At 44.6% G+C, this 26,034-nt stretch overlaps 2 protein-coding genes across 3 annotated transcripts; one reads left to right on the top strand and one right to left on the bottom strand.

Moving 5' to 3' along the window:
- Window positions 1–1,937: 1,937 nt before the first annotated feature.
- Window positions 1,938–19,233, top strand: WRAP73 (WD repeat containing, antisense to TP73). 2 transcript variants are annotated; one of them, XM_075520232.1, is made up of 12 exons: window positions 1,938–2,095; window positions 2,791–2,943; window positions 3,528–3,644; window positions 11,006–11,078; window positions 12,003–12,106; window positions 12,985–13,071; window positions 13,944–14,078; window positions 14,168–14,245; window positions 15,615–15,720; window positions 16,756–16,881; window positions 17,658–17,849; window positions 18,785–19,231. In XM_075520232.1, the coding sequence occupies exons 1-12, from the start codon at window positions 2,027–2,029 to the stop codon at window positions 18,892–18,894; spliced, it is 1,350 nt and encodes a 449-aa protein (XP_075376347.1). In that variant the 5' UTR covers window positions 1,938–2,026; the 3' UTR covers window positions 18,895–19,231. The 2 variants fall into 2 exon arrangements, with proteins under 2 accessions (XP_075376347.1, XP_075376348.1); XM_075520233.1 differs by lacking the exon at window positions 16,756–16,881 and having other exon boundaries at window positions 18,785–19,233.
- Window positions 19,234–19,870: 637 nt separating this feature from the next.
- Window positions 19,871–24,863, bottom strand: TPRG1L (tumor protein p63 regulated 1 like). The gene is made up of 5 exons (XM_075520228.1): window positions 24,611–24,863; window positions 24,435–24,526; window positions 22,844–23,020; window positions 22,072–22,225; window positions 19,871–21,335 (listed from the first exon to the last, which is right to left on the bottom strand). The coding sequence occupies exons 1-5, from the start codon at window positions 24,809–24,811 to the stop codon at window positions 21,141–21,143; spliced, it is 819 nt and encodes a 272-aa protein (XP_075376343.1). The 5' UTR covers window positions 24,812–24,863; the 3' UTR covers window positions 19,871–21,140.
- Between the last annotated feature and the right edge of the window lie 1,171 nt (window positions 24,864–26,034).

Genomic DNA, 26,034 nt, shown 5'->3' with positions numbered 1-26,034 from the left:
TTTGTCGTTTTTTTTCCTCCTACCTGCTCTGGCTCCCCAAGCGTTTCGAGTTCCTCCGGAGGTCTCCCGCGGACAGGAGCGGCCTGGGATTGAGGATCTATGTTATTTACTGCACTACAATCAAGTAGCGTCCCGGTCGCCTAGGCAATGACATTGGAGCTGTTGAAAGCTATGTGAAAAGTGAGGCAAAGGCTCGTGCGCTCCTTCCTGGAATACGAGGCAGTTGCAAGGGGGTGGGGAATGCTCAGCCAAGCGTGCTGGAGAATTAAGCTGGTCACCAGCGCCAAAGTGACTCGGGGGCAAGCTGGCTCTCGGGGCTCCGGCAGCGGCAGCCACCCAGCAGCGCCGCGCCTGAGGCGGCTGCTGGGGTTTAATTGCGATGGAGCGGGGAAGGAGACTCGACGCAGACCGCTGCTCCGAAGGAGGCTCTTCCCCTCACCAGACTGATGGTTGAGTTGGTTTTGTGCTCGTGTTGGTCAAAATGACCAGCTCATCTCTCCTGGGGCATCGGAGGACCGGGGCAGCCTGCCGGGGGGACCACCAACGGGGAAAAAAGGCTTGCCAAGATGCACGTAGAGTGGCAGTGGATGAAGACGGAATATTTCTGATTAAAAACCATCAGCCGTGAGACTCTAATTATCTGCGTTGTGTGGACTCACCGATATACCTCCTCACTGACACAAGTTTTCAAAAGCTACCGTTTTGCTGGTCACCTGCCCTTTAGCCTGCGCTCGGTGCCGCGGGGGAAACGTGGAGCGGCGTGCGTTACCGTTAAGTCATCCCCGCGCGTTCCAGCCACCCGCCTCCACTCAGAGACTGACAGCCAACGCTCTGCCCGCAGGCACCCACGCTTCGCTGTCGGGGCAGATGGTGGCTGTAGAGCAGCTGCCATGTTCTGTCCCTTCGTTACGGGCAGAGCCAGAAAACAGATGCGTTTACCAGCCCCTAAACACGTCGGAGTCGCTGTAACCAGTTTTTGGGGTCTAAATGCCTAATCCATAATGAAAACAAGACTCGAATGCTTGCTCTGATGCCGAGGTTTATTTTTTAAATGCCGGTGATTGTATTCCCCAAACAAGGCCGTGGGGTCCCACTCGGGGTGCTGCTCTTGCTGGCCACGGCAGCCGGGCTCGCTGCCCACCCACAAACGCAGGGGGTACGGGCTGGCTGGACCCAACGAGGGTGGCCTGTGTACCCCCCGCAGCGGCCGGGCAGCAGGGAAGGGACACGGCAGCCTCCTCCGCTTTTGTGCCCACTGCCCGAAGGACCAGCCCGTTTTTAGGACACGGACGTCCCCGTCACGGTCCCCAGGCCCCCCACTTGGCTCAGAAAACCCCCGCGCCCAGCCGGCTGCCCCGGGGGGGCTGCTTCCCAAGGGAATGCGTGTCCTGGGAGGGGTTACCCAGCCCTCAGGTGGCGATCCTTGGCTCTTTCCCCCCAAAAAACTTTATTTATTTACTCTAATCCAATTAGCATCCGGTGTACTGGTGTATTTCTACTGCAGTTTGCAGTCCCTCTGTCCTAGCCGGGGAACCTTTCAGGACGCCCCGCCCGTGCTCCCGTTGCTGTCGGTAATTAGCCAGGAGGAGTAATTAGCCAGGGCACGCGGCCGCGGGACGCTGCCGGCTGAAAAGCGCCAAATGCGGGGGAGCTCCGACGACCGGGAGGCTCGGCCGGCTCCGGCGGGCCGCAGGGGAGGCGGGCTGCGGCAGGAGGAAGGCGGGGACCGGCGCCTGGCCACACCGCGTCTCATTAAGCGGCTCATTTGCATAATAATGACTTTCGCGGGGCGGCTTCCCGCCGCCGGCGCCCTCGGCCAGAGCGGCTCGGCGGGCACAGCCCCGCCCCGGGACTACAGCTCCCGGCGTGCCGCGGGGCGGCGCCTCCCCGCTCCGATTGGCCGCCCGCCCGCCCCGCTCCCGCCCCTTCCGCCCGCTTCCGCCCCGGGACGAGGGCCGGGGCGGCGGCGGGCGGAGCGGGCGGGTTTGAATCGCGGCGCGGCCGCTCCCCCGTCCCTCGCCCCGCCATGAACTTCTCGGAGCTGTTCAAGCTCTCCGGCCTGCTCGGCAGGTTCTCCCCCGACGGCAGGTGCCTGGTGAGTAGAGGCCGCCGCCTGCGGGGGTTGTCGCCGGTAACCGGGGCCGCTCCCGCCCGCCCGCCCGCCCGCGGTGGCGCCGCGGCCTGAGGCGGCCGCTGCCTGAGGAGACCGTTGGGCGAAGCGGCAGCGCGGGGCCCCTCGGCTCGGGCCGGGCCGCCGCCAGGCAACGGCTTCTCCCCGCCGCGGCGGCCGGTGGAGCCGGCCCGGTGCCTGTGGTGCCGCCTCCGAGCGGGGCAGCGGCCGGGCCCTCGGCCTCCGAGGCCGGACGCTGAAGAGGTAGCGGTAGTGCTGTTGGTCCCGCAAAAACGGCGGTGTAGCTGGGCGGCTTGCTGGCTAGGAGTTTTAGTCAACGCGGGTCTTTGTAATGGAGACCTGATTACGGCTGGTTAAATACAATAGTAGTTATGAGGCAAGGAATAATTTTTTTTTGAAGCAGAATTAGTTAACCAGCAGTGATAGCATGACTGAAGATTCTTTTTATTAATAGAACCCCCCTTCCCTCCTGGTTTCACTATTGTTACTGTAGTTTGCTGTAGAGCACGGCGCACGCCAAGCCTTTCTGAAATTAAAAATCCTAACCGCGTCCGAGGCGTGTCACGGCAGCGCAGCGTTTTGTCACGGCGTGGTGACAGTTGTGGTTCTCGAGCCCGGTGTTGGTGCACCAGCTCAGCTTTGGTTTTGTTCTCGTTCAGGCTTCGTGCGTGCAGTACCGTTTGGTGGTCCGGGATGTGAATACCCTGCAGATCCTCCAGCTGTACACTTGCCTGGATCAGATCCAGTACATAGAGTGGTCGTCTGACTCTCTGTTCATATTGTGTGCCATGTACAAGCGAGGGATTGTTCAGGTAAGGACAAAAGCAGGACAGAATATGTTTCCTACTGGGGCTTCGTGGGCGGTGCGAGTGAGAGCTTCTTAATGGCAAGCACTAGTTCGATGCTTTTGCTTAAGTAACTGGCGTTGTTATTGATAACGCGTGGTTTGAGGATAACTCGGCATGCCATTATTTTTAAAACCATGACAAATATCTTAGTTCGGGGAAAAAAAAATTAAATAAAAATATTTATCAAAACAAAGCGAAGCTGGAGATTATCTTACAGTTTCTTAGTTCAGAAGGAAATAAATACATGCAAACTTGTTAAATGGACTAAAACTTTTTTTTTAAGTGTCGGATATTCAGAGTATTTGTCACAGGAAAAAAACCCAAACCGCCTTACTTTACAATTTGTATTAATGCACAGAGGTGTGGGACTTACTTTTGTAGTGGGATCCAGCGCCAGTCCTTCATGGCCACGGGCTTTCAGAGGTTTCCTGACCTCTCTGGTGTGCGATGCAGGAACCTGTTCTCGGCTGTAGCGTGTTCTCGTAAGCAGCGGTTTTGATGAGCTGTTCGTTTGGTGCACTGCCTGTTTGGTTTCCTCTCTGACCTAGGTCTGGTCCTTGGAGCAGCCAGACTGGCACTGTAAGATAGACGAGGGGTCAGCAGGATTGGTGGCTTCATGCTGGAGTCCGGATGGTCGTCACATTCTCAATACAACTGAGTTCCATGTAAGTGTGAAGTCATGATTACTCTCGACGGTGTCAGATGTTACTGTCTGCCCTTTGCCTCTTAAAATAACCTAAAGCTCTTAAAGCTGCAGTGGTGGTAAAGAACACAGATACAGTTCTCCTATATTCCTGTATGTAATCTAGGTTAATTCCCATTTAGATGTTAGTTATTCTGTTAACATTTTATCCTCTTGCTTCTGATGGTAACATAGAAAATGGACACTTAGCTTTGAAGGTAAAATTACATGTTTGAGAAAAGTGTAGGGATAACTGGCATTCATCAAAGTAATTTTAGAAATCAAATGTGTTGTAGCTCAGGGAAGGCTCAAGGTTTCTAGCAAAAAAAACCAAACCCAAACCATAAACATTTAAGAGTGGCTATGGAATTAAAAAATATGGTCTTAGGTTTATTGACCTATGAGATGAGATTTAGATCCAGATCCTGGAAATACTTTCATAATTGTTTGATTTTACACATAGGAGTCGGACTGCTGTTGATAAAACCACTTGCAAAATTAAAAACAAAACACCTGTCAGTGCTTATTGATTGAGAGCCATGTTCTGGAATCTGCACTAAGGTAGAATCCAAACCAGTATGGGGATGCTGGGCACTGGGATTGTTGGAAGGCATGTGGAAGTCTGACTCTCTGCCTTTATAGTCTTTGGATTAGGGCTGATGATTCATTTCATTCAGTACAATGATGAACAGTCAGAAAATTGCTAAGAACTACATGCAAAACATTTTTGTCTTTGCTATATTTACTCTTCAAAACTGCAGATGGATTTTTAGATGACATATTGTGTCATAACCCTTGCTGGCAGTGAATTCAAGTGTTACACTAAGATTTTTTTTCCTTTTTCCATGCAAATCCCAATGTAAATGGAATATAGATGGGGGACTTTGTCATCGGCGTGTGTGGACTGGAGTTAGTGCAAATGCTGATGCTCTCAAGGGAACCTGTGAAGTAACTTGCATACAGCTACGGTGTAGCTCCTGATGCACACATGGTGGAATTTTCTGGCAAGGATGTTTAGTGCTGGCAAGGATTTTTAGTGCTGACTGGGGTAGAGATTTTTCTGGCTATAAAGCAGTCTCTTTCCATTCCCCTACCCCTTTAGATAGTGGGTTACAAGGAGTAATGAATTTAGGCCTTAGCTTTCCCAGGAATGAATCACCCTGATGGTGATTAAAATAAAAAAAATGAGTCCAGAGTTTCAACCTGAAGTCAGTAAAGACATGCCTCCTAGTCAGGCAGAAGTGTTGTGGTCTGAGTAACCCAAACTGAAGGCTGGTGCTATGTGCTACAAGTGAGTATCTCATGGCACGTGCGTGTGGGGGTGGACTAGCAAGTATTTATTGCCTCCCAACAGAACTTGGTTTGACCTTAGAGGATTTCATTAAGCCTTTGCCAAGTTGGCATCTGTGTTGGGATAAGTTTTCTTTCCAGCTGTAAACAGGTTGCTAAATTAGCTTTTGTCAGACAGCTGCCTGGGTTATGCCGATGTCTGAGCTGTGTTTACTCTCTCTCTGCTAAATCCATAGTCTGGTGGGACAGACGTGAGTAGTGCTCGAGACAGAAACTCTCAGGATACTTAATATTGGTGTATTATGCGCGTTATCAAATTCAGTGATTGTTTGGAGGGCTTAGGGGTTCCCTGTCAACCAGTGCAGCTTGGCTTTGGTAGCCTGACACTTTCAAACAGCACCAACTAATTACTCATACTTGCAATTCTTCAGATCAACATGTGAGCTCCACTGTAAGCTCACAAATAACTTTCTTATTCCTAGAAATTTTCTAAAGGATATGGTTGTGCTAATTTATTTCTAGCAATCCATACTTCCTAGTGCCTCAGAAAAATTACTCATTGGCTAACTTGCAGTCAAGTTCTTTTTGTGGTCAGCATTATAGTGAATAACGCTGTGGGTTTTTTGATGTGCGGTTCTTAACTTGAGATGAGTGCATCAATGTTCTGACACACGTTTCCAAAGTCCATTTTGACTCTGTTCAGTCTTTTGAGATGGGCAGCAATGCTCTGTATGCACTTAATATTAACATAACTCTGCAAATGCGATAATTTTATTGGAGATGAGACTGTAATAATGTGCAGGTTTTTGGATCCCAGAATTGTTATACAAGGTACAGTAATATTGAATGGTACAGGTACCTATCTAAATCTTTACACAGTTACTGCAATAAACAGGATGATACACAAGGCAATTAAATGGTACAGTCTTATCAGAGGAAGTATATAGAGACTCTGTCCTTTCACTTGAGAGTGGATTGTTTTTCACAATAATGGATTACTGGCAGATGCAGAGGAATTTACCGTGCTTAATTACAGAAGTGTGTGTAGTACCTAGTTACTCGCCCCAACATTTTGAAAGCATCTTTGTCCTGTATGTTAGCTTAAGTGTTATGTGTGGAGGGGTCATTCTATCAGCATCTAGGATGGAAGTCCTGTTGAGATGTAGCAAAGATGTAGGCTTGTTCCTTAAACTCTTGCTATGCTGGACTGGATGATTTCCTTCTGTTGGGGGCTGTCGGTGCTGCTATTCAGACTGGCAAACTGCAAGGTGAGATACAGACTTGCTAGGTTTTGCCAGGCAAAAACTAGTTTTACTGGGCAGCTGCATATATTCAGAGGTACTTCCAAACTTGGAAGACTTTTTTTTTTTTCTTTAATTGTCTGCTTATATCTTACAGCTCCACGTGAGAAGTGGTCAGAATAGTTGCAACTTGATTTTTCATCACCTTGTTATTTATACAAAGCTAGAGTACAGTTCTGTTAGGAAAAGTAGGGTTTTTTTGGGAAAAAAATGGAGGTATTTTTTCTCATTTGATTAATAAAGAGCAAATCTAAATTAGTTGGAAAAACACCTTCTGAAAGCCTGCTACGCAAAGTCTATCTGGAATCTGAACAAGTTGGAACACCTTGTTAATTACATTGATTCACACGGTGCACTGGAAAGCAGCTTGTTGTCCCAAAGGCTATCGTTTGTTACTTATTTTGTAGTGGGTGATTCCTCTCCTGCTGAAATCCACCCCATTTTATGAGGCAGTTCTGCATGCCTGCAGTATGTAACGTGGCAAGCTGATTGCTAGAAGGTTCCACGTTGTCATTTTGTCCAGTGGAAGGTGGTGTACCAGATATCTCTCCTCTTACAGTGCTGTCGTTCCACCCAAATTCATAGGCACATGTAGAGCTTAAAGAAGAGCTGCAGGTAAAAGATACGGAGAAAGCAAATGGATCCTCTGCTTCCTCATGGCTTTCTTGTTTTGTGATAGTTTGAAGATCAGCAGCATTGTTCTTGAGTGTTTCTTTTAAGAGCCATGCTTATAGACTACGTATATTGTACTTTCTCTAGTTCCACATTATGTACTGAAGCATTAAGGAGCTTCTTTCGAACTATAGCAGCAGGGGAAAGAAGTGTGTGTTTCTGTGTATATTAGAGCTAATCCTTAGTAACTGTAAATGGCGACATTGGTTGAAAAATGCTTTCTGTCGAGGAATGTGCTCTGAATAATCTTCTGAAATCCAGTGCTGACAGACACTGCTATGTAAGGAGGCCTTGTGACCCAGTCAAGTCTGGGACAAAAGTTGACAGTCATTTGAGATGTAAGGTTGTTTAAAAGTGTGTTTTTATCTCTTGAAAATCACCAGTCTTACACCTGCCTATAGCTGTCAACATTGGGACGTAGTCCCGAACCCAGCACTGGACACTGTTTATCACGTTACCATCTAAATACCTTTTATTTCTCAGCTGTTTTTAGGCTATTTTAAAAATGCTTCTGCTTTTGGTTTGTTTTTCCACTGCAAAACAACAGCTGAAAACTTCTCAGACACCATTATCATTAGCATTTGACAACTCCGCTTAATCGAGTCATCTACGCTAAAGAGAAAGTACCCCTCAAAATGATCAGTGAAGAAATGCTTGCTGCAGACTTAATTGACCACGATCTGTTCTCCTGCTGTAAAAGCAATTGTCCCTTCCCCACAAAGTCTCTGAGAAAAGCAAATAAGAGCAATGCAATTTGTTGTAATTTTTGAAGTGTTTGGTTTTCTTTTTTCACCCTCTGTGCATTTTATGCTTCTGTCTCATAATCATCTCTGCTAGCTGTGAAATAATCTTTCTTGAGCTAGTTTACGTTGGCAGCTTGGGCAAGATTGTGGAATAATGTTTCAGTTCCAGGTGGGAATAGGAAGGTTCTCCCTTTGTCACAATTTAGTTGTACACATATTGTTAATCCGTGTAAGATAGGTGTGAAGTCCATACGTTAAGCACATAATGTAACTTTCTCAGTTTTTATAAAAATGTTTGAGTGTACACAAATAGAACAACTGAAAGGAATCCTAATTTGGGGAATCAAAATGGTTTGCTTTTCACTTTTCTAACACTAGGCCAAAACCTTCAGGTTATATGTTGTGTGACTTGGGCAAGAGGTTGCAAGGAAGTTACGGCAGTGACTTGCAGTGTGTGCTTCTCTTACTAGCTTGCAGCTTTTTCAGGAGCGAGATGCTGAAGTTGAATAGAGGATCTTATTAGTTGTTATGGGTGTGTTGTGACTGATTTAGATCAAGTATGAAGATGAAGTGCTTTGGTTATCAAAGGGTTGTCGGCATCCAGTGTAATAATAATAGGTCTTTGTTTTTGAAAGTGTGTGTTTGTGGGGGGTTTTTTTGTAGACTAGGTGTAAACATCCCATGAGTGTGTGTTGGTTGTGTTCTGTAGTCTCTCCCCAGTACTGCAATGCCATTATTGCAATTTATGCCATACATGCTAGAAATGATGTGTTTGGGAGTTATATACAGGCACTACTCCAACAGTATCAGTGTTTAATGTTACTGAAACTTTCGGTGAAGTGCATGCTCAGCAGTTAAGCGCAACATGACAAGAATGAACAGGGAAACAATTATTAGTGTCTTCTCTGGGGAGTTACAAAACTTGCCCCTTTTAGAGAAGGTTCTGTCTGAACAGCAAACAGAGGACTGCACCTGAGGATGAAGCAGAGATGGATGCAGAAAGACTTTTCAAAACAAAGTTATCCTTGCCTTTTCTCTTCTGTGGCGGAGTCTCAGGCAAGGCAGAGGTGACAGTAAGAGCTCCACATGTGATGCGCTCTAGAGATTTGCCTTTTCTGACATACTTGAGCTTGATGCGAGCAGTAAGGTTTTGCCTTGTTCTGAGGCTCTGAGCCAGCCGATGTGGTCCAGTGCGTTTGATGCTCAGCAGGCCAGGTGAGTTGGTTGTGAGGCAAAGTAGCAGCACGAATGTAAACTTGGATGCCTTTGTCAGGAAAAATTACGATCCAGACCTCAGCATTCAAAGCTTGCAGCTGCTAAGCTTGTATTAAGTGGCTGTAGAATGCGTGTTGTGTATGCTGCATGTTTTGGTCAAGGGAGGAAGAGCAGCAAGCACATTTAACACTGCAATTAATAGGAGTGAGCAGCATATCACTATTGCAGTTGCTATAGAAGAATGTGAGTAGGCATTGTGTTGGTATTTTTAAAGTAAATCTTGCATGAAGAGCAGACTAACAATGCTGTATTTTTGTATGTCCGGAAGTGAGCAGTTGCAGTGATAAAACTTGATTAATGTTGTTCATCTAGTGGATTCCTCTAGGACCCGCTAAACTTAAAGCTGGTACTATAGTTGTCTAGTTGTAATTTCATACCTGTAAAATAAAGGAAGAGAATAATAAACATCACATTAAATAGTGGTCCAATACCTTTTTTTAACTTTGGATAAAGCAGATTGGAATCTGATTGGTTGAGCTCTTTCCTGTAATAAATTAAAAAAAAAAAAATTGATTTCTGTGTTGTCTCTTCAAATCTCAAAATTTTCTTCTGTATATAAAAAGCAGTAGGGAGGACAGCATTAGCTGCTCTTTTGCTTTGGGACTCCACATCTCTCTGGAGGGAGGCAGCATTTGCTAGGATTCTGTAACTTGGTTTGAACACCATGTCAATTACTTGAATCGTGCTTTCTAGCAAAAATGATAATGTCAGCAATGAAAACACCCCTCCAAGTTCTGTTGCAACGCACAATCTGAAGTGTTGCTGGCTAGAACAGATACATAGGATGCTACCTTGGAGTCCTTTGTCACCATTGAATAGTACCAATGACTTCAGAGAAGGAAAATGTGCATTGAGGACAAACACACAGAAAAGTGTAGCAGGAACTTCCTCCCAAGACTACTGGTGATGCTGATGGCCTGCATCTCATGCAGAAGGATGATGGGGTGGTAGACAGTGCTGAAGTTTTACTTACATAATGAATCAGAACTACTTTTGTTGGTCAGTAGTTCTGGGAAAGGTAGCTTTATGACTGCGGTGCTTTATTGCAAAAATAGTTTTACCTGCGTCTCTTCTAGAATCTCTCACCTTGGTGCAATAAAATGTAGGAAAACACACGAGAAAAAACTGCACTGGAAACATTCCTCGTGCCAGATATAAATGCAAAGGTTCATGTGACATACTGATTAATGCACATATGTCTGGTGTGGCTGCCGTTGCTAAGGGAGAGTAAGTATTTGTTTTTAATTGAATAATCTGCAGATGGCAACGCAGAGCTTCCAGAATGCAGGCTGTGACCTTGAAGAGCTGTGGAGAGGCTTGTTTTGCAGCTGACTGCCTTCTCTGCAATTTTTGTGTTTTATGGAGGCACAAGCCTCCAGAAATACCCCAAACAAGATGTTTAATGCCTTGCTTTGCATACCATATTTTGGTTCTCTTCTAATTCTTTCAGTAATTACCTAATGTTGCCTTCTTGTGGGTGGCTGAGGAGGGAAGAGCAAAATGCAAATTAGTCGTCAAAGCTGAATGTGTCTAAAAGTTGAAAAATACAGCGAAATTTTCATACTTAGTAGCCTTGTCCCAAAAGATACAACATTCTTAACCTGCTGTAAGGTCTCAGCCATGCGTAAATGCAAGAAACTTCACCTGTCTCTTCCAGCGTCTGTGATGAAACTCTGTTTTTCCAACTGAAAAGTGTCTGTGTTCGATACACTGGCAATCACGTAGCTAGATTCATGCTAATACCAGTAACTTTAACGTTAATGAAGAGCTTTTCTCCATACTGGTCTTGTGCATGTCATACCTCTCGAGAGTATTCGGTGTGCCAGCAATGTTAATTTGGAATAAGTAGCCTTGCTAACTGGAAGGCAGCTGGGAGATGATTCCTGGCAGTTACTTCTTAGGGCTTTGTGTTTGAGCTACGTAGAATAGCTGCAAAGTTTAATTAACCACAGAAGGTATATTGATCTACTTTGTGTTCTTGAATTAGGTTTATGGGTTTCTATTTACTTATTTTTTATCTACAAAAATAAACAAATGCTTCCTTGTCTCTTTCTCTTTGACAGCTGCGGATAACTGTGTGGTCCTTGTGTACGAAATCTGTGTCTTACATCAAGTATCCCAAAGCTTGTCAGCAGGGTAAGTGTCACAAATCTGACACAGGAATGGTATTTTTTTAATATGGCAGAAAGGGAAAAATGAATTTGTGTACTGACAAAACGTGTGTTTGAGAACAAGCTCTGGCACCCTCCCTGCTGCAGGGTTAGCTCGCCCTCAGGGATGCAGGTCTCGGAGATCAGTACCTGTGTGCCACTTGCTGCAGTGTGCTAGGATGTGCTCTGGGGTTGTCATATTCTCACTGTGAATGAAGGATGACATCTGATCTATGTGCCTGCTCTTCAAATATGCATCTTTCTGTTGTGTTCGCCTCTGAAGGGTCCTTTAAGACATTAAATTAAGCTGGATGCATTGGTGATGAAAAACACTAATGCAAAGTGGCTTTTGTCATCTCTTACACATGAAAAGTTTTGAAGGGGAAGCTCGTGTCAGGACTGTCTAGCCATATGGCTGCGGTTAGCAGTTTCCTGCCTGAGGCTTGTATATAGTAATATCCCATATATGACAAAGACAATTAGGTGTTACATATAAAGGAAGAGTGCGTGGGGACCAATGCCTGGAAGTTGCTGGAGTACCAATGGTTGCATAATTAATCCATTTAGCTAGACTAAATGAACTGTTTACTTGAGATCTGTGGCTTTTATATAACAACTGTCTGTCAGTAATTGAACGCGGTTTTTTGAAGCATGCTGAAGTTCTGCAATAGCTGTGAAGCCACGTCCTTAGAAATCGTATATTCAAAGTTTAAGCATTGCCAACACAAGCAAGTGAGCAAAACTATGCATTGCCTTGATTAATGTGGTCTTCTGTGAAGATATCTTTCCTTCTCTTTTACTTCTCTTTTGAATTGGGAGTAACTGCTTTTCATTGAAGAATCGTCAGCTATTCTGTCTTGTTTTCTCTCTTTTTTTTTTTTATTTTAAATTAACTTTGTCTCATTGGCAGGGATAGCTTTCACTAAGGATGGCCGCTATATGGCAGTAGCAGAAAGACGTGACTGCAAGGACTTCATTAGCATCTTTGTATGCAGCGACTGGCAGCTACTGAGAGTAAGATATGTCCTTGCCCTCCACTGCTTCTGCACAGACTACGAGCATGTGTTGCACACTACTTTAAACTCGGTCACCTTGGCAGTCTGGTTTTAGACTTGCCAATGTGTTTTCTATCCAGTATCTGGCTCCTTCATTAGCCTGCAGGCATACTTCCCTAGCAGCATTCTGTTCAGAAGGCTGATACATACTATATGTGCGTAAAAAATTTCTGATGGAATGCAAAAGTTCACCTTTCAATTCTTGCATGAGGTTATTTACAACAAACTACATCAATAATAACGAAAGTATCAAATGCTTGATAAAGTGATCATTTGGAATGTATAATATAAATTGTCGTATTTTCTGTTTAACAGAAAACAGAGTAGTCTGTGGAGGCTGCACACTAGCACGTCTTAGAGGACCAGATGGATCTGAGAAATTAAAACCCATTAAGAACTAGTCTTTACATAGTGTCACCTCTGGTTCAGGAATTCTGAGTCTCGTTAGAAGCCAAAATTTGGGAAATACCACTAAATGCTTGTCATGTTCCCAAGCTCTTCCCTAATGATCCTTTACTGGTCTTTCTGAGGCAAGGAATTAGGCTAGCTAAATTTCTTGACTGATTCAGTGTAACTACTTTTATTTTCTTATAAAATGCTGTTCTTTTTAAGGTATAGCAACTTTTTGCCTTTTCTGTAAAGGGAAACCAAAGAAACAACAAATGCAGCATACTATTACAAAAGAAAATATTTGTGTTTCTATGCTAGCATACAAAAGGCTCTTTTGCATTTGTGGTAGCACTTAAAAGAATAAAACTGGGGACTATGTTAGGTCAGGTGCAACAGTATTTGTTAGTATAATATTTCAAATGGTTTTGTTTTTTCTCTTGGGGGCAGCATTTTGACAGTGAAACGCAAGATCTGTTTGGGATTGAATGGGCTCCTAACGGCTGTGTTCTGGCAGTGTGGGATACATGTCTGGAGGTATGAGGAAAAAGCAGCTGATTTTCTTGGAGAGTTCAAGTTGCTTTGTAGCCGCCATGTATAAAGCAGTAACTAAAATAACTAGTGTTATAATTTTTTTCTTTTAAGCGTAACAGAAGCTGAACTCAGACCATTTTAAATATTCTACTTGTGTTGGTAATGGATGTCCTTACAAGTGTATGCCAAACTGTTATGTAAATCTTTAATGACAGCAAATTATCTTACTAGCTTTCTTTCTAATTTATCTTGGGAAAAAAAATTGATTGTAAACATTGCAGGAGCCACTATTGAAATAATGAAAGAATTCTTCTGTAAGACACTTCTACCATTTTACTTTACATTGCATTGCACAGTACTTTTACAGTTAAGTAAAAGTACTTGTCCAAAAAGTTAGCAAGGAATATATAAATTGCTATCCTTTCTCCTCTGAGTAGGTGAACTTCTAGGTATAGAAAAGTGTCCTCCTGTGGCCATAAAGTTATGGGCAGCGTGATCAAGACAAGTAGCCCTGGGAATGGGCAGGGTTGTTACATCCCTCATCAGGTGGTTTGCAGATGCTGAAGGAGCATGAGAGTCTTCCATGATGGCATCTGCTGCTGATGTTGTTGAAGAGTGTTGGGCAGGATGGGCCACTGTTCAGGCCCAGTGGGGCGTTTGTGCTCTTGGGGACAGGGTGGACGTGTTCTGTGAGTGCCAAAAGAGCCGAACTGGAAGCCTAGAGCCTCTTGTCTCAAGTTGCAGAGAAGAGACCAATGCCCTTTGTACTTAACTTGCTGCGTTTTAAGCAGGGAGAGTTTGGAAGGAATGGTTTCGCCTGTCTATGGCTTTTAATTCTAAGGACTAACAATATTGTTAATCTATTTATGTTTCAGTATAAAATATTGCTGTACTCCCTTGATGGCAGACTGCTATCCACGTATCGGGCTTATGAATGGTCGCTAGGCATAAAATCAATCGCCTGGAGTCCCAGCAGTCAATTTTTGGCAATTGGCAGCTATGATGAAAAGGTGAGAAATAGATCTATGTTCTCTCTTACCTAAACCATTTATACAACTTTGTCATAACAGTTTTGTTCTGCAATGCTTTCTTGAATTAGGTGCGTATCTTGAACCATGTAACCTGGAAGAAGATCACAGAGTTTGAGCATCCAGCAACCATTACCAACACCAAGACTGTAAGTATGGATCCAAAATCCATTGAATCATTAGCAGCGCTTTGATGCTGCTATTTGTATCTGAAGGATGCTAGTAAATACATTTCATTCTGGAGACCTTGATTTTTCCCGTCCTAATGTGTAAATAGGGCTTGGGAAAATGCATGAAAATTTGGGATGTAAGAAAAATAGAGGAATCCTTTCAAGTTTGATGGAATACACACATATGACCCTCTCAGCTTTAGCAGGAATAGATTCTCAGATGACATCTGTCATATGCCAGTGTATTTTGAGAGATATATATATGGTGATTGCATTACAGGTTTGGCAAACTGGGAAACTTAACAGGAGAGATTTGTCTCTGCTTTATACAATTTGTGACTTTAAACAGCGTTAGAACTGGACTGTGATCAGATTTACATCTTGTATGTACAAGCTCATCCAGTTCACCTAAAGAGCATTTCCTGTAAATATCTGTCGTCATTTATTTTTATCCTTGCATACACATATATGCAAGGCCCAACAGATTCTGGGTAGTTGGCAGCAGGCGGAGAGCTGTAGCTTTTGTTCTAAAAATCACAAGCTGTTCTCATCCATCAAGGTAAAAAGAACACACAGCGTAGCAGTGCTGTGTGCCACTGCAGAGGAAGGACTAGTCTTGTGCCTGGACAGGTACCCTGTAGGAGTTTACATGTGTAGACTGTAAGTCTGCAATATTCACATGACTGTGTTGATGCCTCTTAACAAGAAGCAAGGCATGATCCATTAAATGCACCTCAGCAAAACTTCTCATGACTGAAAAATGCCCTTGCTTCCAGTTAGGTGTAAAATATGTAATGGAAAACAAATGGAAATAGCTCTGTTAATCTCTACTACACAGACAGGAATTGCAGTTGGTGCATTTTATCCTGGTGCTTGTGTTTGGGAATAATACGTTGTAGGCACACTATTAAAATATTTGTGCTATTTCCTTCTGCAATGTTGCACTTCTTTTGCATTTATTTATCATAGTATCCAATTAAAGATTCTTTGGTGCAAAAATGGAATTTATGTTCCCATTGTAATGAAGATGACTTATTGTACTGCCAGATTTAGCGCTCAGGAATAATGAACGAGGTGTACTCTGGCAGACTCGCTCTTTGTAGACTTCAAGGTTTGTTTATTTGTCACCGGAGTGTTTTCCTGATCGTGGTTCCAAATAGCAAATGATTCGCTGAGAACGCTGGATTCGGTATTTGCCTGCTGAAGCCCTTTCCTCCATTGATGAACTAGGGGATGCTGAGATGTAATATGCTTGAAATTAAGTTAGTGGGAGGTGGATGATTTGGTAATAGGCCATGTTCAAATTCTCCGAGGCCCTTCTGTAGAACTCTCACTTGTTTCTTTGTAGATTGTGTATAAAGAAGTGGAGAAATCCCCATCTGTTGAAACAGAGAGACTTTCTTTCCCTCCAACAAGAGCATTGGCTAGTTCTCTCTTCAGCACACAAAGTAAATGTAAGCCAAAGTTTACTAAAATGAGACAGTTGAGTTTGCCGTGTGAAGTCTTTCTATAAATAAACATTATAGGCGAACTCTGCCTCTTTGATATTGGCTGGATCCTCTGGATGCTCTGCTCAAGGCTCCCAAGTTAACTGAAGAGCTCCAAGGGAAGCACCCTGCTAGAGGGGCTGCTGTCTGCATGGTGGTTTGAAGACAGGTTAAAGACTAGCAGGATATTGTAGAAAAGAACTGTAATTGTTTGGGTGTAGAAATAGCAGCCAGATCTTGGTCTTGGGTTGCTTGCAAAAGTTGTCTTAACATTGTGTGGATTTCTTTTCTGATTTGTTCAATCTATGCAATGTTATTTCATTACTTAGTTTAACTGTTGCAGATAATTGCTAGAATCAGATGAACTACTGCAACTAAGAATCTTATCATAGTGTGTGGCAGTTCCAATAATAATAAAAAAAAAAACCAAAAAACCCCAAACAGTTGGAAGGTGTTACAGTCTTGCTGTCTGTTTTAGGATAGTAATTAATCCCTTAGGTATGAGGTTATATAAAAAAGCAGAGCATGAAAAAGGCCATTTGGCTTTTGTCTAAGAAGCTGTAGTCATAGCAATGTTTTAAACTTGCCTCCAGACAACAGGCTTTGAAATATTAAAGAGATGGCAGAGAATGTATGATTAGTATTTTTTTTTTTACGGTCTCATTGTTTGTGGTACTGTAAATCACCTTTGTTTTGCATTGGTGTTTGTTTGAAATACTAGTTAAAAGGTAGTGGAAAAATTAAACTATGAAAAAAAGGAGAGATCAATCTCAGACTTGCCTGGATTTCCAGCCTTTCTTTTTTTGTGGAAGGGCAAGAATAGTAAGCTGTTTATATAAAGATGCGATATCTTAAAACAATTGAAGTTTTTGATTGGAACATCTTGGAGAAGAGTAAAATACGGTCCTATCACTTCAGAGATGAGGGGTTTTTTACAGTTGGAATTGAAATATTTTGTCCATTCAGGCCTGCTTAGTAAAGTACTTTTATTTCAAATTCCAGATGATGTTTCCCAGGTGCCAGTTTCTTTACAGTATATCAAACCTGTTGCTGACAGGGCAAATCCCAAAATGGGAATTGGGATGTTGGCCTTCAGTTCAGATAACTGTTTCCTGGCAACCAAAAATGGTAAGTTCCTGTATTAAAGGGGAAAGCTGCTCATTGTATGTGGTGTGTTTCCATAAAAGAAATGAGGACAAGAATTGGTCAGTTATTTTGCACTATGAGAAGACTCATGGCCCTGTTTAAAACCAGCTCTGTTGTGCAAACATGTAGCTACAGGGGAAACTCTGCCTATGTCTTCTAGCATACGTGAAGTATTGTGAGCTGCCAGAACTGTTTATCAGTGCATTAACTCGGTCTTGGCTTTGTATTTAATGAAAATAGTATGCTTTTTGTATTTCTTCAAATGTACGTGAGCTCACTGCATTAGAAAATGAAATACACAAATCTTTCCTCCTCCATTTACAGCAACTGTCTCTTGCAAGGCAGAATTCTTCACAACCTGTAGTAGGGGGGCTTTTGATTACCTCAAATAGTGAAAATCATGGAATTAAGGTTTAATCTTTCCCTTCGATGGTCCTGAAGGGCTGTTTATGTCTGGATGCAAAACCTGTGGTTCAGATGCAAAACCCATCAACAGCAGCATAATTGCGAATAATTTGATAAAAGCCAGTGAAGGACTGGAAGACAAACTAAGTCACTTCTTTTATCCTTTTTGCAACCTTTCCAAGGCAAAATTGAAGGCACTGCTAGGCAAAACTCTAGTGGTGTTGAACATGTGGTGTACCTAAATGGTTTGCGTCATGTTAGACCTCAATTAATGCCCCTTTCTTTAAAAAAAAAAAAATGTGATTTTTTTATCTGTCAGGTATTTACATGATTACCTCTTCCTTTCCTGACAGATAACATTCCTAACGCTGTCTGGATCTGGGACATTCAAAAGCTGAAACTGTTTGTAGTCTTAGAGCAGCTGTGTGCAATCCAGTCTTTCCAGTGGGATCCACGACAGCCTCGACTTGCTGTATGTACAGGAAATAGCAAAGTCTACTTATGGTCCCCAGCTGGCTGTGTGTCCGTGCAGGTTCCAATGGAAGGTAAGGCTGCCTGCAGTAACTTCCACAAGCCATCATCAGCTTCTTATTTACAAAATACTTTTCCACTTATAAATCCATCTGAGCACTATCATGTAAATGGCTCAGATGTGTTCTTGGAGCTCTTTAAAAACAGGTATTTCTATCTTCAAAAAAGAGGTGTTCATAATGAGACATAGCAAACATGATAAAATATATCAAGGACAGAGCACAGGGGCTAACAATGATTTAATCATTGCTTTAATCGTATGGTATGTTGAATTCTTTCTCAAGATTTATATTCATATCAGTTTATTTACATAGAAACTGTACTCGTGCAGAATGCCAGGTGTTGAAATAAACACTCTGAAATGCCTATAATGTTTTTGGGTATTCTGAAAACAGCGAAACTACAACAAAATGCTAATGGGGAAAAATGTGCATGGTAAATCTGATGTGGAAAGATAGAACGTATGTGAACCTGAACTCTTAAATCAGCCTGTGTGAGAAGTTTTACAGTTGGCAGTAAGTGATACAAGGCCATTAGCTAGATCACATAAATGCCTTTCTGCATATTAAACAGAAAAGGAATTGCAAAGATTCAACTCTTTACACAAGGAATGGCAATGTCATCGGGGTACGCAGCTCTGCACTGGTGAACAAATCTTGTGGTGAACCGCATCTATTTGCGTTAAAATGACAAGTCTACAAAATCCATGCTTGTATACGGAGTACAGACTAGTTGTAGGTTTGGGGGAAAGAGTCGGTAATGCAGCTCATCTGCACTGGAGAACAGATTGGCTCTGCTGCAGCAGTAACAAAATCCAGCACCCTGTTAAGGCTTCCAAGGTGGGGCGGGTGGTGTTTGCAATGTGTGTGACTTACTCCAGCTACCTTTTCCTAGAGTCAGAGGACGGACTGTCAGCTTCTTGCTGACAAACTCTGATCTGTTTCTGCAGGTGACTTCCAGATCGTCTCTCTCTCCTGGCATTCTAGTGGAGACTCCATGGTGCTTCTGAGTAAGGACAACTTTTGTGTGTGTTACTTAGAAAGAGAAGAGGTCAAATAACCATCATTTGCATTAAAAATGCTCACAAGTTTGAGGAAGAATGAGGAAAGGGGTCAAACCCTGTTGCCCAATCTGAAGTTTTTGTATTTATAAATTATTTATTTGAAGGAGCGTACCTAAACTCCCATGTGTGAAGTACCGTGAGTGCATCTGAATGATGTGACGTAGCGGCTGAAGTGTAGAGAGTGAAGTCTGGATTTCAAGAAAACTTTAGTATTGATGTAGTTGAACTTTCTCTTGAACTTTGTCAACTATGAAACTTTATTTTCTAAAATTGTAGCTATGTGTATATAATGTATAGCTATTATTTAAATTTTATAATTTCCAATAAATATTTTGATAGTTACAAACTTGGTATGACTCTAACTATAAACCTGCACTTCTCCATACTAAAGTCTGTTTCTATATTACCAGTGATGTGATTCTGTAGCTATTTATCCCAGCACAAGGAAACAGTTATTTGCACACAACAGCGTACAGCTTGTATCTAGTCTTATAAGACAACAGATTTTTCTGGTGTATTAGAATTAAATATTGTAGCAGAAGTACATACATCAGTAAGACACTTCCTAGCAAATCAATTACTGTCAAAGCAAAACAAGTTCTGTGTTCAGAAAGCAAATTAAGTCATCTGTAATAATCTTGCTTTTCCAGACTAAGATGTTAACAGGTGACAGTACTTGTGCCTGGTCTACAAGATTTATTATACTGAATCTTTACAAGAAGGATCGTAACTGATACTTTAGAATGATATATTACAGGCAACTGAAATGGGAGCTTTTGACCCAACTATCTAGTGCCAAACAGTTCGGCAGGGAAAGAGCAGTTGGGCTATCCTTTATCTTTAACCTGAGCAGTCAGCCACTGTGTTCTTCAAAGGAAGGGAGCCCATTGTTTAGGAATTTATTGGATGTTTTTTCTTCTGCGACTTAATTTCACAGCCTCAGTCTCCACAAAATGAAGAACAAAGAACAAATTGAATTGAAATTTAACTTTACTGCAAGATTGATGAAAATTAGATATCTTAGAAAATGTAGAGAGGGGCATGCAACTTGTTGCATTCCATCATGACTTCAGCTTTACATAAGGTTCATAAACACACATCTACTTTTAAGTTCAAAAAAACAGCACTGCAGCACAGCATTTATTCAGCATTGTAGTTGCACAGATAAATGCTCTGATCAAATGGCATGTATAGAAGGTCATATGCAATGAAAAAGCTTGTTAGTAACCTCAAGAGCCATTTCAGTTGTAGTATCTCTTATGCTGCTTCTGAATTTCATTACTTTGTATGAGGTTAAGTGCAAAAATGTATAAATCAAGACTGACGTACAGTTCTTAAAGTCTAATCTGTCTCCATTAAAAAGTCCTGCACTGCTGCTGTCCCAAACTAGAGCATATTTAAGAAAAATTGCTAAGAATATAGATCTAATCAAAATAGAATTCCTTTTCAGTTTTATAAATAATAGCTTTGAAGGCAAATGTGTTTGTGAGGCTTTTGGCAATATACTCTCAAAAGAGTCTCTATGGCTGCAGCAAGAAAACATACATGAGAAACTAGGAAGTTAGACTCGGTTCTTAGAGGGAGGTATTTTTACAAAAAGCAAATAAATGCCTATTCAGCCATATACTTCAGTTTACAAAGTAACAGCTCACATACACTGCTTCTGAGCAGACATAACAGTACAGCTTTAACAAAATTTGCTGACTCTGTTTCGCTAAAGAATGACTGACACAGCTTTCAAAATTCTTAACAGGCATTAATCAAAATGCTAAGATTACTGTAATTGTGAACATTAATACCTCTTTAAACAACACAAATCAATCCCAAGCACACCACGTGATCTGACACCATATATAGGGATACAACTGTAACACGGCATGAACGTTCTACTGGATCTTGGATATTTGTGCAGATACCCAATCGCACTTAATTAACAGAGAAGAACACGTAGTTAGAAATGGAAAATACCGCTGCTCACTCGCCCTGTATAAGAACCAGTAAGAACTGTAAATTAGATACAAAACATAAGAGTGACGCTACCCTCTGTCTGCTTCAGATTAATCTGACCTGGGCATTCTCGGTAACAACCAGGGCCTCCCGTGAACTGTTAGATCTACAACCGCCCCCTTCCCGTCCCCCAACTTCTTCACTTTGATTATCGAGTGTTCTGCCACACAGCCTGCTCTCCCCAGGAGAGCAGTATCAAATCACTTTCCCTTGAAAAGATTAAATGCAGTGAATTTTAAAATCCAATTTTGCCTCTCGTCATGGAGTAGCCAAGTTTGGCCTCGTTGTTGATGAAGGACATCAATCCCAGGTAGGTCTCGATCAGAAGAGGCCGCTCCAGCACTAGCACACCATTAGCCCTTCCTGGCAACGGACGCTCCTTATGGGCTTTCTTCACAGCTTGAATTAGCTGAGTTTTGAAGTTTTCCAACTGAAAGGAAAAAAATCACCTTGATGTTTTTCCATTGTTTTAAAAGTTGTTAGGCAAACAGCTGCTGATGTTGAACTGTAAAGGATTAATGCTAAAGCTGTAGCTGTCATGGATCTTGTGTGCCATGATAAACTTTACATTCTGACATTTAACCTTAACGATACAGTTAATTTCATACCAGGACGCTATGTACATGGAACTTAAACACATGGGCTAGATGCGTAAAGATTTATCAGTGACTAATATTGTTTATTTCTGACTGTAGTTCTCCTGCCCTTATCATTGATGTGTTGAACTTAAGTTACCATAGTGTTCTGTTTTTAAGGAAACCTTCAGAGGAAAGCAACTATTGCAAGAAAAACTGAGAACCACCTAACTGAAGGTTTACAGTTAGCAATTAAATTATTTGTTTAATTAGCTGGCAGTCCTAGATGAAGTCAGGCATCGGCCTGTCAGGTAAGCAAGAGCAGGAATAGCACCAAGATCCATTTCCTTTTGGGTTTTACAGCACTCTGCACTTTTGGAAGTTTCAGCTTCCTTGTACAAACCATTTATGGGTAGTTGGCAAAAACCGACAGTTGGGCTGCCCTGCAAGTCGAAATTTGGAGAATGGGGAAATGTAGCTTACAACTCTAAGTTCTTTGATTTAACTGCTATATCTTTTCAAAATAATCTAAGTCGTATCCCGCCTATGAGATCAACAAGCCATCTAGAATAGGAGAGGTGAGGTCCTTACTAGGCAAAGGGATGCAATCTTCTCATCAGCATCTGCCATTGGATGTTCGGTGAAGGTGACGTACGGGATGTTTGTGGACCACGGGTTCCATCTGTTCACGAAGGAGGCGCGACTTTGCTTGTCCCACTGAATTCGAATACCGATACCTTCTCGCCTGATATTGAAGACAGCAGAATTGATATGGTAAGACTTTTGAGTCTTTGAGGCAAGCTTAATTAGAAATGTACCGTCTGAAAAAGACCTGCTTAAAACTGGAAGCTGAAATGTAAGTTTGATAGTAAGTTTTTCCTCTAGAACAGTAATAGAAGATTTCAGCCCCTGGAATATGCAAAGGTACATTCTTATGAGCTGAGTGCAAATGGGTTAAGCTCATCAGACACCTAGGACACAGCGCCTGAACTGTATTGCCTGTGATAGCCCGCGTTTACGTACGACCTGACGTTTACATGCGGCTTCCTAGTAATGCTAAGGTGCTGCCGCTGCTACTTACTGCATTACGTAATGGCCATGAACTTCTGCTCCCAAACCTATCCATCTTATCTTGAAAGTCCTTGACCAACTCGCTTTTAACGTGACTACTAACTGTCCCAGCAAAACAGCAGCTACTCTGAGGCGGTCTCATGACGTTTCAGTAATTGTTGACAAAGTCAGGAGCAAAAGGAAGAATTCTCAAACTTGTCCAATGGTCAGTGACGAAGGTTGACAGCTCCAACTATTTACAATAACAATACAAGAATTACAATTATATGTCAGTATTACTATGCCAACTTACTTGTTCAGAGATTTAGGTGGGAACTCAAACTCTCCGACAGAGATGGTATCGACTGCACTGAGGGCTATCCTCGTCACGTGCTGGCACTGCAGGCTGATGAAGTTGTATTTGCAGATCAGGAGGGACCAGTCCGTGATAAGAACGAGACGCTCCTTCTCGTTGTTCCAGTGATCAATTCTGGTAAGATAACACGACTGAGCTTTAGCAGTTTTGATTAATGGCTAGAAACACTTAACAGCTTGACAGATAGAAGAGTCACTAAGGAGAACAAATCTGAAGTCTCAGTAATGCCGTATTTTCCATTACGGCCTTTGCTTTGAATCAGCAAGTCTTGTAAGAGGTTGGATGTCACAACGCAGTCGTGTTACAACATAGGAAAATATTAAGAAAATCAGAGTAAGTCTGAAGATCTAGAGAGAGAGCTCTAGTGCTATCTCCTGTTACTGGAGAACAAACGCTACTTCATGGGGCAGACAAGTCTCCAACAACTCCTCCAGTAAGCGTTTAATACCGTGCTGTTAGCGTGTTGCCACATTTGCTAAATCATTACCTGCATTTGTGCATGTTCAGGGGAGAGAAATAGTTTTCTTCAGCTGTGTGGTCTGACTTAGTATTTTCCTCTGTAAGAACTGTCTGTACATTCAAAAACTTGTCGGTTTCTTCAAATTTCATGAATAAAAGGTCCTACCTTTCCCCGAGTATTTTGCCAGGCTATGCTGTTGAACCATCACAGCTATAATGCTATTTCATCCTTAGAGCAACCTAAGAGTAGGTCATATTTTCACTCTAAGGGTAATGAGCTCAGCTTTTAAACTAGCACCTCTGAATTCTGCTACAGCTTCTTTTTAGTGTTACTGATTTAATTGTCTTTCCTTACAAAAATTAAAAATTGTCTATTGTTTCAACAGGAACACTGACGTAAAGCTGGCGAGACCAAAGCTATCCTCATTGCGTAAAGGTAAGCGCAAATAGCGGGACCAGGCAATGGCGGAGGATTTCCACCTGCCGTGAACCTTCCTCTCTGCCGCTCCTTGCCGGTTTGACTTGTGCCACGGTGGAAGGACCGAAACCGTCCCTGCCTTCTGCTTGCCCCAGGGAGTGCTCGGGGCCTGCAGATCTGGCCAAGCGTTGTTCCGAAGAAGCAGGTATGCTCAGCTCGTGCTTTGCTCCTACCCCCTAGCCCAGACACGCTGCACATCGTCAGCTTCCATTTTGCTGATTGCTGAATTATAGGGCTAACGGCCTGTACCTCGGCGCACAGGCACGGCTTTTGATGAAGTCGTTTGTTAAAGCTACGCTAGTGCCTTTAGCGTACGAGTGCATTCTGTATTGCACCGGGTTTTGCGACGAGTTCGCTCACGAGCTTTCACCTCAGCCCTTCGGCGGGCGGGGTTCTACAGAAACAGGGCCGCGATGCAGCCGCCCCGGGCCCCTTCGAGGCGTCCGCGCCCGCCCGCAACCACGACTACGCGCAAGGCTTTGAGACGAGAGCGCGGCGGGGAACGCGGACCTGAGCGACGCGGGGCCCAGCCGCGCCCGCAGCTCGCCCCGCGGGGCCCCGCGCCCGCCTCGCCCCGGCCCCGCTACTTACTCGGTGAGCAGCCAGACGCTCTGCACCTCCCCGTCCTCGCCGGGCATCACGACCACGCGGATCTCGTTGACCGCCTGCTCTATCGTGCCCGGCTACCTGGGGAGAAGGAGGAGGTTACGCGGAGGGGGCCCGGCCGGGGCCCGGCCGCCCCTCCCGCCTCGCCCGCGGGCCCGCACCCGGAACACGAAGTACTCCCGGAGGCGGCCGGCGCGGGTGGCGGTGCGCACGCTGAGGGGCCGCAGCCGCTGGCGGGGCGGCGGCGCGGCGGGCTGGAAGGGCGGCCCGGCCTCCCCCGGCACCAGCAGGGCCGCCGCGGCCGCCGGGCTGCCGGGGCTGCCGGCCGGGCCGCCCTCCACCGCGTCCCGGAGCTGCAGCATCGCGGCGGGGCCGGGGCCGCGGCCGGGCTCGGCGCTCGCCGCCTTCCGGGGCGGGGCGGGGCGGGCGGTAACGCCGGCGGCCGAGCCCGCCCTCGCTCCGCTGCGCTCGGCGCCGGGAGGCGGCACTGCGGCTCGGCGGCGGGGCCCCGGCTGCGGCTGCCGCTTGGTCCTGCCCGCGCAGCGCGGAGCCGGCACCTGTGCGAAACGCCGGGGACCGGCCGGGCGTGACCCCCGCCAGCGCAGGATGCGCGGCCGTGCTGCCGCCGGCGGGGAGCGGAGCGGCGGCCGGCAGCCCCGCGTCCCCCTCCGCCCTTCCTGCAGGGCGTGGGCTGCCGCCGTTGCTCGCCCGGGGCTGTACGAGCCCTGTCCGGCTCTGCCGCGGGTCTGTGGGCCGAGGGCGGCGGGTGCCCCATGCGCCGTGCGGCGCGGAGCCCCGGGCTCCGCCACAGGGAACGTGCTGCTGCGCTCGGGTAGAGCCTGGCCCGGCCGCGGAGCAGTGAGACTCGGGGATCTGCAGAGGCTGGCCAGAGCTACTGTGGAGCAAACCTGGGGCGGAGGTACAAACTCCTGAAACACCGGCTGGTCCAAATTTCCGGGTGCGATGTGGCAGACGAAGCACGGGGAGGTGACGGACTGAGGCAGAACTGCGAGCTTAAGGCCTAAAGCCCGTGCCACGTCCTTGATAGCAAAGATTAAATAATGCTAGGGAATGAATGGCAAGTTAGTATTTCTATTTCTGTGGTCTCCGGCATTATTGCAGACATTATCATCACTATTTATGGAACCGTATCGTATCTTTGACCACTTTCCAGGGCTGTTTTGCCCTGAGCCAGAGGATGACATCTTCAGCAGGCAGTTGTGCTGGGAAGCGGTACAAAATTGAAAACATATTAAATGGACTTCGCAGTCAGGATTGGATTTCAGATCTCCGTCTTTCACATGCGTTTCGCGAGTTCTGTGCTGTACTCTCTGCAGCCCTTGCTCGCGTGAGCCTGTTTAAACGGGAAGCCTCACTGCTTTTTGGAACCGACTCACAAAAGAGTTGCGGAGTCGGCTTCACGCTCCGTACCTTCTCAGACCGCGTTCGAGGCGCGGTTTGTCCCATCAGAGCTCCCCTTCTCTCTCCGGGCGGCCTGCTGGGGACGGCCGCAGCCCCCGCCGCTGTCGCTGCCTCCCACAGCCAGACCAGCCCGGATCCTCTTCGGAAGCCGTCTGCTGCCCGC

This window comes from Mycteria americana, chromosome 18, assembly GCF_035582795.1.
Source record: "Mycteria americana isolate JAX WOST 10 ecotype Jacksonville Zoo and Gardens chromosome 18, USCA_MyAme_1.0, whole genome shotgun sequence".
In the NCBI taxonomy this organism is placed as follows: Eukaryota; Metazoa; Chordata; class Aves; order Ciconiiformes; family Ciconiidae; genus Mycteria; species Mycteria americana.
This window is presented reverse-complemented; position numbering and strand designations above follow the sequence as displayed.

Coding starts and splice junctions, on each gene's coding strand:
- WRAP73 (XM_075520232.1), top strand. CDS start 2,027: ATGAACTTCTCGGAGCTGTTCAAGCTCTCCGGCCTGCTCGGCAGGTTC. Junction 2,944..3,527: donor ACAAGCGAGGGATTGTTCAG/GTAAGGACAAAA, acceptor TCTCTGACCTAG/GTCTGGTCCTTGGAGCAGCC. Junction 14,246..15,614: donor CCATTACCAACACCAAGACT/GTAAGTATGGAT, acceptor GTTTCTTTGTAG/ATTGTGTATAAAGAAGTGGA.
- TPRG1L (XM_075520228.1), bottom strand. CDS start 24,811: ATGCTGCAGCTCCGGGACGCGGTGGAGGGCGGCCCGGCCGGCAGCCCC. Junction 23,021..24,434: donor AGCGTCTGGCTGCTCACCGA/GTAAGTAGCGGG, acceptor TTATCTTACCAG/AATTGATCACTGGAACAACG. Junction 21,336..22,071: donor AGATTGCATCCCTTTGCCTA/GTAAGGACCTCA, acceptor TTTTCCTTTCAG/TTGGAAAACTTCAAAACTCA.